This window comes from Agelaius tricolor, unplaced genomic scaffold (assembly GCF_023055355.1).
Source record: "Agelaius tricolor isolate 1412-34295 unplaced genomic scaffold, bAgeTri1.0.p SCAF_49, whole genome shotgun sequence".
In the NCBI taxonomy this organism is placed as follows: domain Eukaryota; kingdom Metazoa; phylum Chordata; class Aves; order Passeriformes; family Icteridae; genus Agelaius; species Agelaius tricolor.
In genome coordinates, this window is record NW_027269309.1 from 2,466,479 (window position 1) to 2,481,312 (window position 14,834).

The 14,834-nt window shown below is 48.5% G+C and overlaps 1 protein-coding gene across 1 annotated transcript in view; it reads left to right on the forward strand.

The window, feature by feature from the left end:
• The first annotated feature begins 2,370 nt into the window (after nt 1-2,370).
• The window catches only part of LOC139604313 (fer-1-like protein 4), a 36,569-nt gene continuing 24,105 nt past the window's right edge, over nt 2,371-14,834 (forward strand). Inside the window, exons 1-14 of the mRNA XM_071455436.1 lie at nt 2,371-2,881; nt 5,672-5,763; nt 6,371-6,412; nt 6,517-6,681; nt 6,961-7,021; nt 8,206-8,337; nt 8,456-8,518; nt 9,512-9,596; nt 9,875-10,034; nt 10,252-10,435; nt 11,202-11,388; nt 11,566-11,930; nt 12,257-12,365; nt 13,114-13,312. Coding sequence (XP_071311537.1) covers nt 2,819-2,881; nt 5,672-5,763; nt 6,371-6,412; nt 6,517-6,681; nt 6,961-7,021; nt 8,206-8,337; nt 8,456-8,518; nt 9,512-9,596; nt 9,875-10,034; nt 10,252-10,435; nt 11,202-11,388; nt 11,566-11,930; nt 12,257-12,365; nt 13,114-13,312 — 1,907 coding nt within the window. The 5' untranslated portion in view covers nt 2,371-2,818. The remainder of the gene's footprint in view (nt 2,882-5,671; nt 5,764-6,370; nt 6,413-6,516; nt 6,682-6,960; nt 7,022-8,205; nt 8,338-8,455; nt 8,519-9,511; nt 9,597-9,874; nt 10,035-10,251; nt 10,436-11,201; nt 11,389-11,565; nt 11,931-12,256; nt 12,366-13,113; nt 13,313-14,834) is intronic.

The following is a 14,834-nucleotide window of genomic DNA, read 5'->3' on the forward strand; positions in this document are numbered from 1 at the left end:
CATATCCATGGACTTGGTCACCTCATGGGGGAGCCAACCAGCCATGAGACATGGGAAAGTGTGGCTGAGAATGAGTTGTCATCCCTTCCTGCTCCATTTGTTTGCAGCTCTTTCACTGGCCGCACTATGGGAAGCTTGTCATGGGTGAAATGCTGTCCATTAAGGTTTACAACTGCAGCAAGGTTTTCAGTAACAGGTGGGTCCTTTGATTGTTGGGGTGACCAGTAGAGGTGGGGGAGAAGACATACTGGTCTTTACATTGTCTTCTGGCAGTAGAAAATATTTATTGAAAATTTGATGGAAAGAAGATGAGCAGAATGCCACTTATAGAGGAAGGATGGAGCTGGTTGTTCTGGTGGGGCAGCAATACTGTTTATATTAAGTTAAATAAGGGAAATGATTTAGCTGTGCCAGCAGTAACAGGGACTACATAAGGATCCAGATCAGACCCTCAGCTGAGACAAAGGTTAAACAAGGCCCTAAAAAACAGCTACAGGCAAGTCTTGCTGCAGACTCAGGACCTACTGTCATCCTGAATATCCTTGTGACTGTGACCATGCTGCACCCAAATTCAACATATCTGTCAGTGTAGAAAAGCCCTGAATGCATTGTGTTATGGTTTAACCTTTAATAAGACAGCAATTTCAATTTAAAAGATCAGCCAGAATTTAAAATGCTTCTAGGTGGCACAGGCACAACTTTGTCAACTCAGGGGCTATTCCAACAGTTGTAAAACACTGCAGGGAAACCCAAGAATGGAGATGACAGATTGAGTAGTGGAGCAAGAAAGGCAACAGAGGCATGTTCTTCAGGACATGTGAAACATGAAGATGCAGGGAAAGGTGCCAGCTCTGATAAGCAGATTTTAAGAACTGAAGGAAAATGTACCAGCTAATAACACAAACCTAATAAATTTGCATACAGCTAGTAATGCAAATCTTTTCAAAGATGCCAGAGAGGGCATGGAGAAAATAGATAAGCACAACACATGCGAAACACAGATGACGACAGAGCATAAAGTGTGGCAGAATGTTGTGTCACGGTTTCCTGGATGCTTTTCTTATGGGAGCTGGATCAGAGGAATTGTCTCTGACTGAAATGTCAATAGAAACTGCTGCAGGACAAAGAGATACCACAAACAGTAACAAAACAGTAGGACCTGACAGCCTGAAGCAAAGGAGTCCAGTGGGAAAATGAGTGGATTGACACTATATCCACATAGCTCCACTGCTGGGGAGTAGCATAATAGTAGGTGACAAACAGTACAATTCAAAAGCAGTTGGTTTGTGCATTGGGATGGTCAAAATTAAATAGAAAGAGAGTGTGGAAAGACAGAAGGGAAAAACTTGTTACATTGCTGTATCTGTTTATGGTCTCCGAACTTCTGTGTGTGCATCATTTCTGTGGCAGCAGCATCAAGCTGGCAAAGCTGGAAAGGAGGAGGATGAGCAGACAGACTCCTTCTTGGGGGGTAGGAAGTTGGACAGACTCTGTGTCTTAGAGAAAAGGGAGGTGAGAAGGAATACAAGAGATCGACAGCTCACAGCTGAAATTGAGATGTGTGGGGAGCAGTTCCTCTTGTCTGAGTCCTGGGTAGGCTCTTCCAGTGGTGGCTGCCAGCTGGCATAGGGAAGCTCTACTTCATGCAGGGCTTAGCTTGGCTGCCAGCAGAGATGCCATGAGGAGATGGAAGTCCATGTACACACAGGCACAGACAGTGACACACAAACCAGGGTTAGGTTTGGCAAATGCTGTCCTGCATGCCTTGCTGCCACTTGCAGGGAGGCAGATAACCCTTCTCCAGGCAGAAGCCACTTTGGAGTAGGTAAATTTTGGCCTGACTTGCTGACATTCTTGTGGCCATAGCTTTATGTCCTAGTTTTGTATTTTCTTGTGTAAAGCTTCTGTTTCCCAGTTTTTTCTGAGAAGAGTCTCCCCAGCTCTGCTGGATGCCCAGACACAGACTGGCTCCTGTGAAGCCCAACTCTGCTGATGGGGAGATCTCCTTCACACTCCATGAGTCTGGATCTGCACAAACCTTTAACCATCAGTGGCAGCTCAGTTGCAAGTAGCTGCCTGGGCATGACTAGGGAAAAGGCAGGACCTGCTGCAGGGTCAGTCTCAGGTATTCAGCTGCCAGACTCCCTATGAAAAACACTTCAGGGCAGCTCAGAGGGGCTGTGAGTGGGAGAGTGGAGGTCCCAGTACTCCCCAGGATGTAGGCACTGATGCTATGTACAGTGTTGTTGCAGTCTCTCTTTTTATTCCAGTGTTAGGAAGATTAATCCACAAACACCAGAGGTTTATGTCCAAAAAGGAGACAGAGGAGTCCTGTAGCTTTATTTGAATAAAAGGAGAGGTTATGGGTGTTCTTTGTGGGGTCTCTCAAATTGTTAGAGGACACAGCCTCCTTTTTATCCTGATTTCCCCTCCACATTTCCCTTCTCTTTTTCCCCATTGGCTGGCGTACTTGAGAGGAACAGACTTCCTGAAATGCCTAATACCTATGACTCCCTTGTAATTTGTATACCCCTGCCCCTTTTTTTTTTCCCTTGTGTCAATCTATGGAATTTCTATGGAATGTATGGTTCTTCTTTTATCTCTCTGTATCTAACTTTATTTATCAGCAGTTTGTTTACTGTTTGTAAAGACAAATCTCTCATTCCATTCATCAATCAGTGGAATCCTTCCCATTGTTTCTTTTATCCCTCAGTACTAGTTTTATCTACCAGCAAACCCACAGTTTGTTTGTAAAGACAAATCCCTCATTCCTTTCACCAGGCTGCTCGGTACCCTTGTCCTCAGCCTTCAGCACCTGATGACATCTGGAAGACTAATCCTGCGTGAGTCCCTTGTGGACAAGAGCAATAGAGTCACTGATGTAAGTTCTCCATGGACAGCCTGGCTATCAGCAAAGTAAGGCTTTTTGGGACACTTCACGTGGTACTCTCCAGGTGGATTGGGAACTGAGGGGGAATCCAAAATGCTGTTTGAGCTGGAAGCACTGTGGCATTTATGCCATCTCTGCATAGACACTTCACATCCACCAAAAGGTTTCTTGGAGCATCTACAAATGCATGGGTTTGGCTGGGGCTCCTGGAGAACTGTCAAGGGCCTGAATGAACAGAGGGAGGCTTCATAAAACCTTCTCAACTCTGGGAAATGGATGTAGGAAGTCGCATCTTCTCTGCTTCATGCACCATGAAGTGCATGTGTATGGGCTGCTGCAGTGATGGAGTGAGGTGGAAGGTGGTAGTGTGCCTTGGAACCCCCAGCAAGCTTTTGGGTTAAACATTAGCGCTAACTGGATGGCTTAATGAGTGTCTGTGACAGCATGAGTGTCACTGACACCTGACTGCCCCTCTGCTCTGCGGGTCCTGCTCTCCTCCAGCCCTGGCACTGGGGCTCAGTCAGTCCTTTGCACTTGTAGAAGATGAACACCACCCTAAAATGAGCTGTTTCCTGCCAGCTGGGTGTGCAGGCACAGCTCAGTGGGTTCCAGACTGCCACACCTGTGCCAGGGCAGCTGGCAGGCAGGAAGAGCAGAGGTGGAGGCAGCGGTCCTGCAAGGTGCTGCCTTTCTGCTTGCTCTTCACACAGGCAGTATGACTAAACCACATGGTGGCACATGGTATGCAAGCTCTGTGGCCTCCAGACCACCAGCCTGAGTGGCACAGGCACAAGTTGCTGGTGTTACTGGACTCCTGGAGCTGGTCCAGATAGAAATTGACCATTTCCAGGATGATTTTTAGCCCATTCAGCTCACTGGATAAATGTTCATGCTAGCAAAGAGACAGGGATTAGACTCACCTCTTGGTGCTGGTGATGGTTTGAAGGGACTCCATTGTGTAAGGTCAGCGGTACAATGTGGCCCAGCCCTTTGACCTGGGTGCCTCTTCCCTTGTACTCACAGCAACACATGTGTAAGAGCCTAAATGAGAGATGTGGGACTCCAGGGGGCTCTCCAAAATGCAGTTTATTCCATCCAAGAGGTTACAGCAGTCCAGGGTTGTGGGTGACAGAGCTGTGCCTACAGCTGTCAGCTCCAGCTGCAGGCAGCCCTGGAGACCCTTTGGTTTTGGTTACATTGCATTATATACTTTTCTTTGCTTAGCATCTTAATACAGTAGAACTAATCTATACCTTAACTATTATCTATAGTCTATCATAACTACTGTAATTACCATATTCATGTTACAATTCTCCAGTCACTAAAAATTAGTACATTATAGTTTAAGCTAGAAGTTGTTATTCAGTTTTCTTGCAGTGGAAAATTCTGAGACCTATTTTCTACTTGCCACATCAGCAGGCTTGTTTGCCTGTGCTATTTTCTTGCTTGGTAAAAACATCTTCTTGTTTGAGGTGGGTTGATCCTTTGCTCTAAGTCATAAAACCCCCTTCCAACATACCCTTTGCGTCCTTGGTTATCCAGTAATACTGGCTCAGCAATTATTTTCTTCTATGTCAAAACTTGCTTCCATCTCTATTCCTTCATCAGACTCTACATTTAAAAATCTTTCTGCTAAGCATACATATCTGTGAGACTTTCTTGTCAAACTTTCATCCTTCCCAACACACATGTGCTGATGAGCTGCTCCAACCAAAACCCAACCACATTCAGTTTTGCTGGGTTAGTTTTGGATTGTGCAACCCTGGCTGCACAACAGCTGCAGGGGATAGAAATAGGGCAGACAAGACTGCTCATTCAAGAGCAGCCTGAGACCCTCTCAGCTCAGCTTGGAAGAGACATGACCCCAAGAGAGAGGCTGCTCCTTTAGAAAAGTGGGAATAAAGCCATTAGACTTCCTGTTAGTCCAAATCCAGTTCTCCTCTGGGAATAGAGTTACTTGCACCTCTTCTTCTCCTGGTGATTTGAAGGAGTGTTTTTAGGCCCTTAGCTTTTCATCCAGCTTCGTCTCAGGCTTCTTCACCCTCTAGCCTTTTCTGCTGCCTTTCCTGAATTCTTGGGCTGCATTTCTTTTCCCGGAAATATGCATTTTCCAGGGATTGAGCTCTGAACCCAGAGTACATCTCCTTCAGCCTACTAAGGAGTGATCTCCTCCATGCTAGTGTTTTTGGCCTCTGCTGGGAAATCATTTGTGTATGTGTTGGTTTGAGATCAGGCTGGCCACCTGCAGACCAAGGGTGTTCACACCTGTGTTGGCTGTGCCAATACCCAGCGTGCTCTGTACGTCTCTGGCTGTCCTTCCTTTTCTCTTGTGATGCAGGCTCTCGATGTGCTGGTGGCTTCTCCAGCATTTTAATCCAAGCTAGGGATTCCTAGCTTGCTAGGATCCTCTGCCAGCTGTCTTGTGCCTCCTCCAGAGAGACTGCTCCAAATCCCTGCATGTCATTGTGCCGGGCTCTCCCCAATTCCCTTGTCAAAAATGCTTCGAGGCTATTCTCTGGGCCTCTTTATGGTAGATTTGTAAAGTTGAGCCAGCTTTTATTCAATGAAACATGGAGTTTGAGAAGCTGTGGAGGAGGGAGTTTTGTTATGTCTAGCCTATTGGTGGAGGCAGACAATGGGAGTCTGGTATAAATATGCTTCTTGTGGGGACGCTTCTCACTTCTTTTTTTCTTCCATGTCCCCCTTTCTCTTTTTTGTGACATTTTTGCCTTTGTTTTGTGGCTACCAAGCTCTCAGGCCCTTTCACTTTCTGCTTTGTAGATCTACATTGAGTTGGATTTGCGCTACCAGCCTCCAAATAGCTCAGCAGGGAGCTGGGTTGAAGAGGATTTTGTCTATCTTATGAAAGACAGGTATGGAAATCCTAGAAAGAGCAAATTTCCAGGCAATCTGTAAAGCTGCCTTTGTCAGTGGCAGCCTTTGAGATGCAATCCAGCCTCATGTAGTCTCCATTTCTGGCCAGGCTGATGTGTCTCAACTCTACAGCAGCAATAAGGGAGCAGGACTCTTGGATAAAGAGATTAATTCCTTGTTATCACAACGAGCCTTTGACTGCAACAATCTACTGTAGGTGCTGGGAGTCCTGGGACTCCCTAGGAGAGACTTGAGAGCATTTCTGCAGCCCTCCTGGCTTGTGGTTGCAAAGTTGCAGAGAGCATGGTTTTGGCCTCCAGCAATTCCATGCACCATGCATGCTGGTAATGCCCAAAGCCAGGGGAGTTGTAGGTTTCTGGGCAAACAGGATGACAGGCAGTAGCAAGGCCTGTAGAGTGTCACTTGTGGAACTAGAGAGAAAACAGCAGACACATGGGGTGGACAGTGGATAAGCTTAGGAAAAAATTGCTGGTGTCCCTGCCAAAAAATAAACAGGAGAGTGTCTGGGGCACTGTTCCTTAAATGAATCAGAAAACAGCTGTGGCACACTGGTCTTTAGAGAAAAACATCTTTTGTTTTTTACAGTTCAGAGTTAATCATCCACAATCCTGGATTTGAGCAGCTGGAGTAAGTAGCCCTTGAATGTCGGCTCACCCTCCTGGGTGGAGGGCAGTCCACAGCCCACTTGTGAGGGCTGATGTATGGTTCATGGCATGCTGCGGGGCTTGCAGGACTGCCGAGTGGCTGAGAGCGAAGGAACTGGACAAGAAGGCTGCTTCACTAGGCAGGAAGCTGGCAAAAGGTCTGGAGACTGATGAAGAAGAGGAAGAGGAAGAAGATTTCTATGATACATCTGAGATTGAGGCCTCGGGCATAATCTTCAGCCCTGTAAAGAGGTATCCATGGCATGGTCTTCTTTCTTGTCCTTGCTTGGGTCTTGGTGTATAAAGTGCCATATCCTGAGGAATTCCTGCAGCTCATGACAGTCTGCTTTGGCAAAATGTCAGAAAATTTCCATCTCTAAAGGCCCTAGATAGGGTGTGTTGGGGATTGGCTTATTCCCAAGGCAATGAGCCATTATTTGTGAGGTTTTCTGTTGCTTCCCTTGGTGGGGACTTACTCAGGGTTCATGTTGACAAGGACACCTGCTCACCTGGGCTTTTTTTTCTGTGCAGCCGCTCCAGACTCTGCTCTGCACGGGACCTCTTTGCCATCCCAACGTCGCAGAGTTTCCAGGTACTGCAGCACTGGGTGCATGTCTCTATTGCTGCCTCTGACCCCGCAGCCAGTCTCTTACTGCCTTGCTGAAGGCCTGGGCTTCTCCAATTGCCACTTACTTTGCCGAGGCCTCTAGCATGAAGACCATCATGCTTTGTGTGACTTCCCTGGGCAAGATGTAAGATTCCCTGCATCCGTGAACGGCATGCAGAATGAACTGCATCCATGAGTGCCGGCCACAGTATCAGTAAGCCCATGTAGTTAGCTATGGATAAACAGGAGAAGGGAATCAGCTACATGTGCCATTGCAAACCACTGCCTGAGCAGAGCTTCAGAGAGTACCCAGGCAGGGCTGGTGCCTGCCAGCTTTCTGCCAGGGTCTTGTCTGTCTTCCTTAGGGAGAGCTGTGGGACATGACCAGGGCCAGAGGGCTATGTGGGGGCTTGCTTGGACATGCCAGAAAGCTGTTAGGAAGCAGTGGCTCTGGCTGATTATCTCACATCAGGCTAAATTGATTTCAGGGCAAGTCTCCCAGCATGGCTATGGATATAAATCTTCCTCTGGTTCTAAGTAAACGTGGACTCACCTTTTGTCCTATCAACCAAGCAGGAAGTTTCAACCCAGACAAGAGGATTGAATTTACTGCCATCATTCTCTTGAAGCAATCATTCTGTACCTTAACCATGGTCTAATTGCTTGTACTAAGAGCAAGTGTGAGACCATTTCTTTTATATCTTAGACTCGTAAGCAGTTGCAGTAAATGTAAGTAAATAGTAAGCGGCCACATTCCAGTCTCTCCAATGGTGTCCATCTCAGTAGCATTCAAAGAGGAGTATTAACAGAAGATACAAAAAGCAAATTCTCCAAGATGCTCTGTGGACCCTCCCATGTGGGAGCAGTGGGTTTTTAGCCACTTGGGATGAGAAACTGAGGGTACAAGTGGCTGGGAAGGTCAGCTCTTGTCAAAAGTACTGGGGCTCTTACACTTTATTTCCTTGCTTGTCTGAAAGAAACAAGCATCTCAAATACTACTTTGGTCTCTCCTGGCTGTAGCAGATTTCAGCAGGCATGCTTTTGCCTGCCCTAGGCATCCAGCTCTGAATTGAGACTGCCCTGTACATGTGCATATTGGTATTCTTGAAACAATCTCAGGATGGAGGTGTAAACAAGGAGAGTGCTGGTTTTCTCCCGTATTTTCTCAGGTTGGGATTAATGTAATTGAAGCACAGAAGTTGGTGGGGGTGAACATCAACCCCTTTGTTGTAGTCAAGGTGGGAGAAGAAAAGAGGCACACGGCGACACAGAAGTCAACAAACTGCCCCTTCTACAACGAAGTATGTGACATGGACAGAGGCTCTGTCCTTGCCCCACCAATGTCCCGAGTGCCTGGGACCATCCTTGCAAGGGAAGTCTGGAAGCCTGGGGCTAAGCTGTCTTGCTCTTCTCTTCCAGTATTTTTTGTTTGACTTCTATGAGCCAAGGGACATTTTATTGCACAGACTCATAGAGATCTCGGTATGTATGTCTTCCTCTTCATCTTTCACTGGTTAGTGGTACAGCCTGGTGCTTCTGTGTGTAGACACTGGGTGCAATGGGCAAAGCAAGGCTACCAATACCATGGAGGTGTTCCAGCTGGAATCACCTACCCACAGAGAGCCACAGGGCCTTCCTGTGGCTGCACTGGGGCAGAGACCTAGCCCTGCTCTGAGCCAGTGCTGGGCAGTGTTGCCTTCCCATCTCATCCAGGTAAGGGTTTTTCATCACCCTGTGACTGCAGTGGGGCCTCTGGGGCACTTTCTTGCCTTTTGCCTTGTTGCCCTGCTGTTTGGCATTAATTCCCTACTGCCCCCTTACCTTGGAGTCTCATCCTGCAGGTCCTGAAGGTAAGTGACTGATGTGATTATTTGTGCTGTAGAAAAGCCCAGGCAGGCAGAGAGGTTGAAAATCCCTTGGCACAAAGCACAAAGACTTTCCCAAGACACAGGGATATTCTGAAGATCGCTAAACCCAGCCAGCACACCCTTTGCCAAGTGGTCTCCGTACTTTCCTTGTGAAAAGCTGCGTGTCTCTTCTGCTGCTGAGAGTTCAGCAAGAACTGAGCAAGACTTGGGTTTTGGGAGAGATGCTGTCCTGATGGGGTTGTGGCTCTGCCCTAACCCAGCAGGATACGGACACAAGGACTTCCTGTGGGAAAACAGATCTGTCCTATCTCCATTGTTGGGCTGTGGCTCACCTGGGATTGCAGAAGCTGAATTGTTTGCGCATGACTGCCTTGGTCTAGGTTTGACTGTGGGCTATGGGCTGGTGGGCTTTGTGGGAGTGGTTGGGTAGGAAGGGGTTAGTCCTATGGCTAACACAGATGAGTCAATCTGCATGAAGAGCTTGCAACCACTGCCTCAGCTGTGCTTGGAACACCTCTTGGCAGCCCTGTGTTCCTTGGAGATATCTGGATGTGTCACCTGGCTGTCCACACCTCATGGTGCTCAGAGAAATTTGTGCTGTCTGCAGGTTTTTCACTCAAAGAAGATACCATTTCTGGGAACTTGCATAGGAACGTTCAAGATGGATGTTGAGACAGTGTACAGCCAGCCAGGTATGAGAACTGTACCACATACCTGTGTCTGATCCTGGCTCTATGTGAAACTGGTGTTTCCTTCATGCTCTGATGGGTCTGGTCAAGGCCCTGGTTTTAAAGCACTTAGTTTGCATGAAGATCTGAGCTTGCTTCTCCACCCAGCTGTCTGAAGGCAGGTGACACCTCCTGCACCTTCAGAGGCAGGATCAGGGCCAGAGCAGTCTTTGTGCGGACAGAGTTGGATGTGAAATGGTAACCTAGCTGCTCCCTAGGGAACTCCTCCTCTTCCCTCTCAGATCACAGGTTTTTCCAGAAGTGGGCAGTTATCAGTGACCCCATGGACACCCAGGCAGGCGTGAAAGGCTTTGTGAAGTGCAACATCTCTGTCTCTGCACGCGGGGATAGTGTGGGCTTCCTTCCTACCTATTCCAGGAACCAGGATGAGGACATTGAAAGGTAGGTGCAGTGGGATCTTGCATGTCCCTGGGGAACACTGCCATGTCTCTCTTCACACAACCTTTTTTTCCCCATTTTCCCCTCTTCTGATGGGCAAAGACCCAGTGAAAAAGACCTGTGGTGAGGCAGGATCCAATATTCCTGCCAGTCAGTGAATTTCCCATCATTGTGTTCCGTGGACTTCAGGAGAGAGGCAGAACATGAATTTGTCTTTCAGGAATCTGCTGCTGCCTAAGAGAGTTCCTGCAGAGAGACCCTGGGCCAAGGTCTGCATCAAACTCTATCGTGCTGAGGGGCTGCCCAGCATGAGAGCAGGCATCATGGGTGGTATCTCCAAGATCATAGGGGAGAGAAAAGTCTTTATCGACCCATATGTGCAGGTCTCATTCTGTGGGCAGCAGGTGAGTCTGAGGGGAAGCTGTGTTGGGACAGGCTGATTCTCTCTTGGCTGTGTGGCAGCATGTGGTGGGCTCATGGTGCCCGGAGCCCCCATGAGGCAATCCCACTGAAAATAGCCTGGGAGAGCTCAGGTGTTGCTGCCTTTAGCAGTGGTCTGGGCTGTGTGGCCATGGCTGTGCAATGTCTGAATGAGAAGGCTGTTCTCTGCTTTTGTCTCTACAGAGAGCTGCTTATAGGACATCCTCAGCCCTGAGCACAGCTACTGGCTGAGCTACTGGTTTTGCAGGCAGATATTCATATCCTTAAATATAGGGATAAATCCTGGAGCAGAAGTCCTTTTTCTGTGTCAGGCTGGGCTCAGCCTGAGACCCTTGAGAGACTTTACTGAGATAATGACCCAGTTTTTGCACACAAGGTCAGGGTTTTTGATCCCATATTATCCATTAATATGAGAATCAATCCCTGATTGGCAGTCTTGTGGGCCTGGAGTGCTCCAGGCAACCCTTAGATACCTATGAGTCTGCTGCTCGTTTGCATTCCCTTGATTGTGTAGGTCATGCCAGGGCCTTGGGACAGCCCCCCGCTAATGAAACAGAGAGGAATTGCAGGAACAGGGATAGGAGCAGGGACATCGCCACACCCAGAGCCTGCCTGGCACTGTCTGCCAGGTGGTACAAGAGTGCATGCCATTCCGAGACAAGCTTTGAGGCATCCCTTTCTCTGGGCACCAGTTGGGACAGTGACACTTTCACACCTTCTCCTTCCCAGGGGGAAACGTCAGTAGAGACCAGCACCACTGAGCCCGAGTGGAACGAGCAGATTAGTTTTATTGAGATGTTCCCACCTCTGTCCAGGAAGATAAAAGTCCAGGTGCTGGATGATGCCAATGTCGGTGCTGTGGCCATTGCTACACACTACATTGACCTGCAGGAGATCTCAGACCCTGACAGGAATGGTGAGGCTTGGCATGGCTGCCTTGGGCAGCCCTGTGCCATGCACTTTCTGCTTGGCATGCTGGTCTCCTGGGGCTGGGAGCATGCTGACACTCTGGTGTCCTGGGCAGTCCTTTTTGGGGAGGTCTTTCTGCAGCGGCACCCTGGAGCATAATGAAACCCTGTCCCTGTCTCTGCAGGCTTTAACCCCACATTTGGCCCAGCCTGGGTGAACCTGTATGGCTCCTCCCAGAATTCAACTCTGCGAGATGTCCACAAAGACCTCAATGAAGGCTTGGGTGAGGGCATCTTCTACCGTGGGCGCATCCTCATGGCCATCACAGTGGAGATCTTCAGCAGCCCCAGTGCAGCAGAGAGGAAGCTTGGGTACAGAATGAGAGGTGCCCTGAGAAAAATGAAGCTGAAGAAGAAAAGTAAAAAATCCAAGGAGAAAACTAAAGAACCGAGCCAGATGCAGGGACAGGGGGAGGCTGGGAGCTCTCAGGAGGCTGAGCAGCCCAGGGAGGTCACTGTGGAGGTGGAAGAGCTTCATCCACTCCCTGAGGTGAGTTCTGTGCTGACACGGCTGATCCATGCCAGTCTTTGGCATGCACATCTGTGAAGGGAAAGAGGCAAGGTGGGAGGCAGCTGTGTTGATGCAGTAGCCATCCCTTAGCCTACAACCTGCTCAGTGGCTTCACATGAGAATCCATGGCTCTGCATCAACACCTCAGGATTTCCAAGAAATCTTATCCTGGCAGACCAGTGGTAATCTCAGCAGCATCCTGCTGAGGTCCTGTGGAAGGGCTGGCAGACATCAGTTATGCCCTGGTGCTCAGGCAGTGCTTTGGCACACGAGGGTCTCAGGCTGATTTCTGTCTCCTTGCTCAGAATGTGTTGGGGAGAAAGGATGAATTCCTTCTCTTTGCTGCCTTCTTTGAAGCCACTATGATGGACTCCTCTCTCAGCTCGAAACCTGTCAACTTTGAAGTCTCTATAGGTGTGTATTCCCCAGGGCCCCATGTGCAGAAACTATGGGAAGAGTGTGAATCTCCCTCTGACAGCCAAGTCAGTTCTTCATACTGCCCTGTCAAGTCAGCTCAGGAAGCTGGGAAAGATGAGGAATGAGTCCAGGGAGTGTGCACAGTGCTTTACTAAAACCCCGAATCTCTGCTATGGGACTGGAGATTTGCACCATTTGTGTGAAACACCTGTTTTGGGAAAGTTTGGGGAAACTCTTCTAGTAAGTAAGAGTACAAAGAAGTAGAAGGATTTGGTAGCAAGAAAGGGAAAAAAAGGAGGGAAAGCTGGGATACTGGGGTTGGCCATGTGGCACTGAGGGGATGTCACAACAAGTGATGGGGAAACAATGGCCTGAGAGCGGGTCAAAGCCCTCACCTGCTAAGCTGGATGGGTGAAGATGCTTGATGTTGAGATACTACTTGAGGAGCTGAAGCTGGTCCCAGTGTAGGGATGTAGATGGTAGTCCACAGGCACTTGGTGGAGCTGATAGAACTGAAGAAGGCATACACAAGGACCTCCTTGCAATTGCCCAGCTCCCTCTCGGACCTCCTGGTTGTCCATGTGATGTGCCAATGGTTGGACACAACTACTAGTTCCCAAAGAAGTAAATGCCTCTGTGGCAATCTTCCTTCCAAGAGTCTGGTATTGCTAGCTAGAAAACTTCTTTTCTAAAAACACCTGAGTGATCCCACTTACCTGTTTATAATTTAATGTTCACCTTCAAGGAAACTTTGGCAAATCCGAAGAGGTTGTGACCAAAGGATGGCAAAAAGTGGAAAAGGGAGAAGTGAAAGAAGAAAGGCAGCCTTTACTGGATGCTGGTTCAGATGGTGAGCTGGATGCTGAAATCCTGACTCCAGCTTTAGTGGCAATGAACAAATCAGTTACAAAGAGTCAGAGACCAGAGCCCATGGAATATGACAAGTAAGTCTTCTATATCTTTCTATTCCACCTTTCTTGGAGCTGTTACAGCTTCCCACATTGGTTGTTCCAGATGTTATTAGAGGTCTGCTCAGCAATGCATCATAGGTTTCTCTTCCTTGCAATCCTGCAGCTTGTCATGGCCTAGATGGCTGGGATTTCCCACTAGCTCTATGAGCCCTGTGGTGTCTGCTTGATGTTTGCAGATGGCCAAGGATGGAGTCCCAAGGAAACTGAGACCTGTCAAAAACAGCCATCCCTTTTCTGCTTCACAAACAGTGTCCTAAGGGCTTGTTTCCAGTGAGGAAGGAGAGGAGTACTCTTGGCATATGCTGTTCTATGTGGAGCAGGCACAACACATACACAAGCTCTTCTGATGTTTGCTCTGGGAATATTTCCTAGTTTGTCCCATACGCCTGGCAATGTCTTAGTCTTTGTGTTGTGTGTCCTGTGCCTGCTACTACGTAGTCCCATAGCAGTGAGAAATCTTGGCAACTTCCCATGCTCCTGTCAGCCTCATTTGTCTAAGCATGTGCTGCTGTCTCTACTAGAAACCCTGTGTGCTAGTTTGGGATGGCAAAGGGCAGATCCAGCAGCTTGCACCTATGTCCATGGTGCAGAGCCCAAAACAGCCAATTAATTCTCTGTGAGGGAGACAGAGTTCAGCCTCTGCTCCCTTGCTGGATGTGCAAGTGCATGTGTTATGATATGGCATATGCCTTCTGTAGCAGTAGCCATAACCTCCTCTGCCTGCTGTCCTTAGGTCATACAGCTGCTTGCCCATGACACATGAAAAACCCTGCGTGTATGTATGGAGCTATTGGGAGGATCACACCTGGAGACTCTGCATTTCCAACCGGATTGTCAAACTGGCAGAACGCCTGGTAGCATTTTCAGGGTGTTTGTGTCATGCTCCTTCCTGGTGTGCTTTGTTGCACGTGCAGTTGCTGTGCGAGATGTTTGCTGTCCTCACCACCCATGCAAGTCCATGTCTCTCACAGGGCTTAGTCCCACCTGCCCTTCAGACACAATTGGGTAGGCCACATGGACTCATGCTGTGCAACTGCCTAGTGGTGGTTCCTGGAGGAGTGAGTGATGTGATATGATGTCTGTGACAAGTTCCTCTGCTGCCAGTACGGAGCTGTGTGAGCCCTGGGCAGATGACTGGGCAAGCAGACTCTCAGGTTGTCATGAAGGGGATGCAGTCTCTCCCCAGGACCTTGCCTTTCCCTTTTGGCTTGAAAATATGAAAGTAGAGCTTGCCACAGTGTATTTTAGTGGCTGCTCGAGGACTGAGACACAAGGTGTTGTAACAACAAATGTTAAGGTTATCCTCAGGCTCTGGAGAGTCCCAGGCAGCATAGTGCTGATCTGCAGCTCATGAATCCCAGCTCTGCAGAAAGGCATAAGCCATTTGTGACAAACGCAGCCTTGCAAGGTTTTACTCTGACCCCTCAGCCAGGTGCAAGCTTTGTGAATATTGTGATTTCGCTACAGGAGCAGGGGTTGGATGACGTGGATAAGC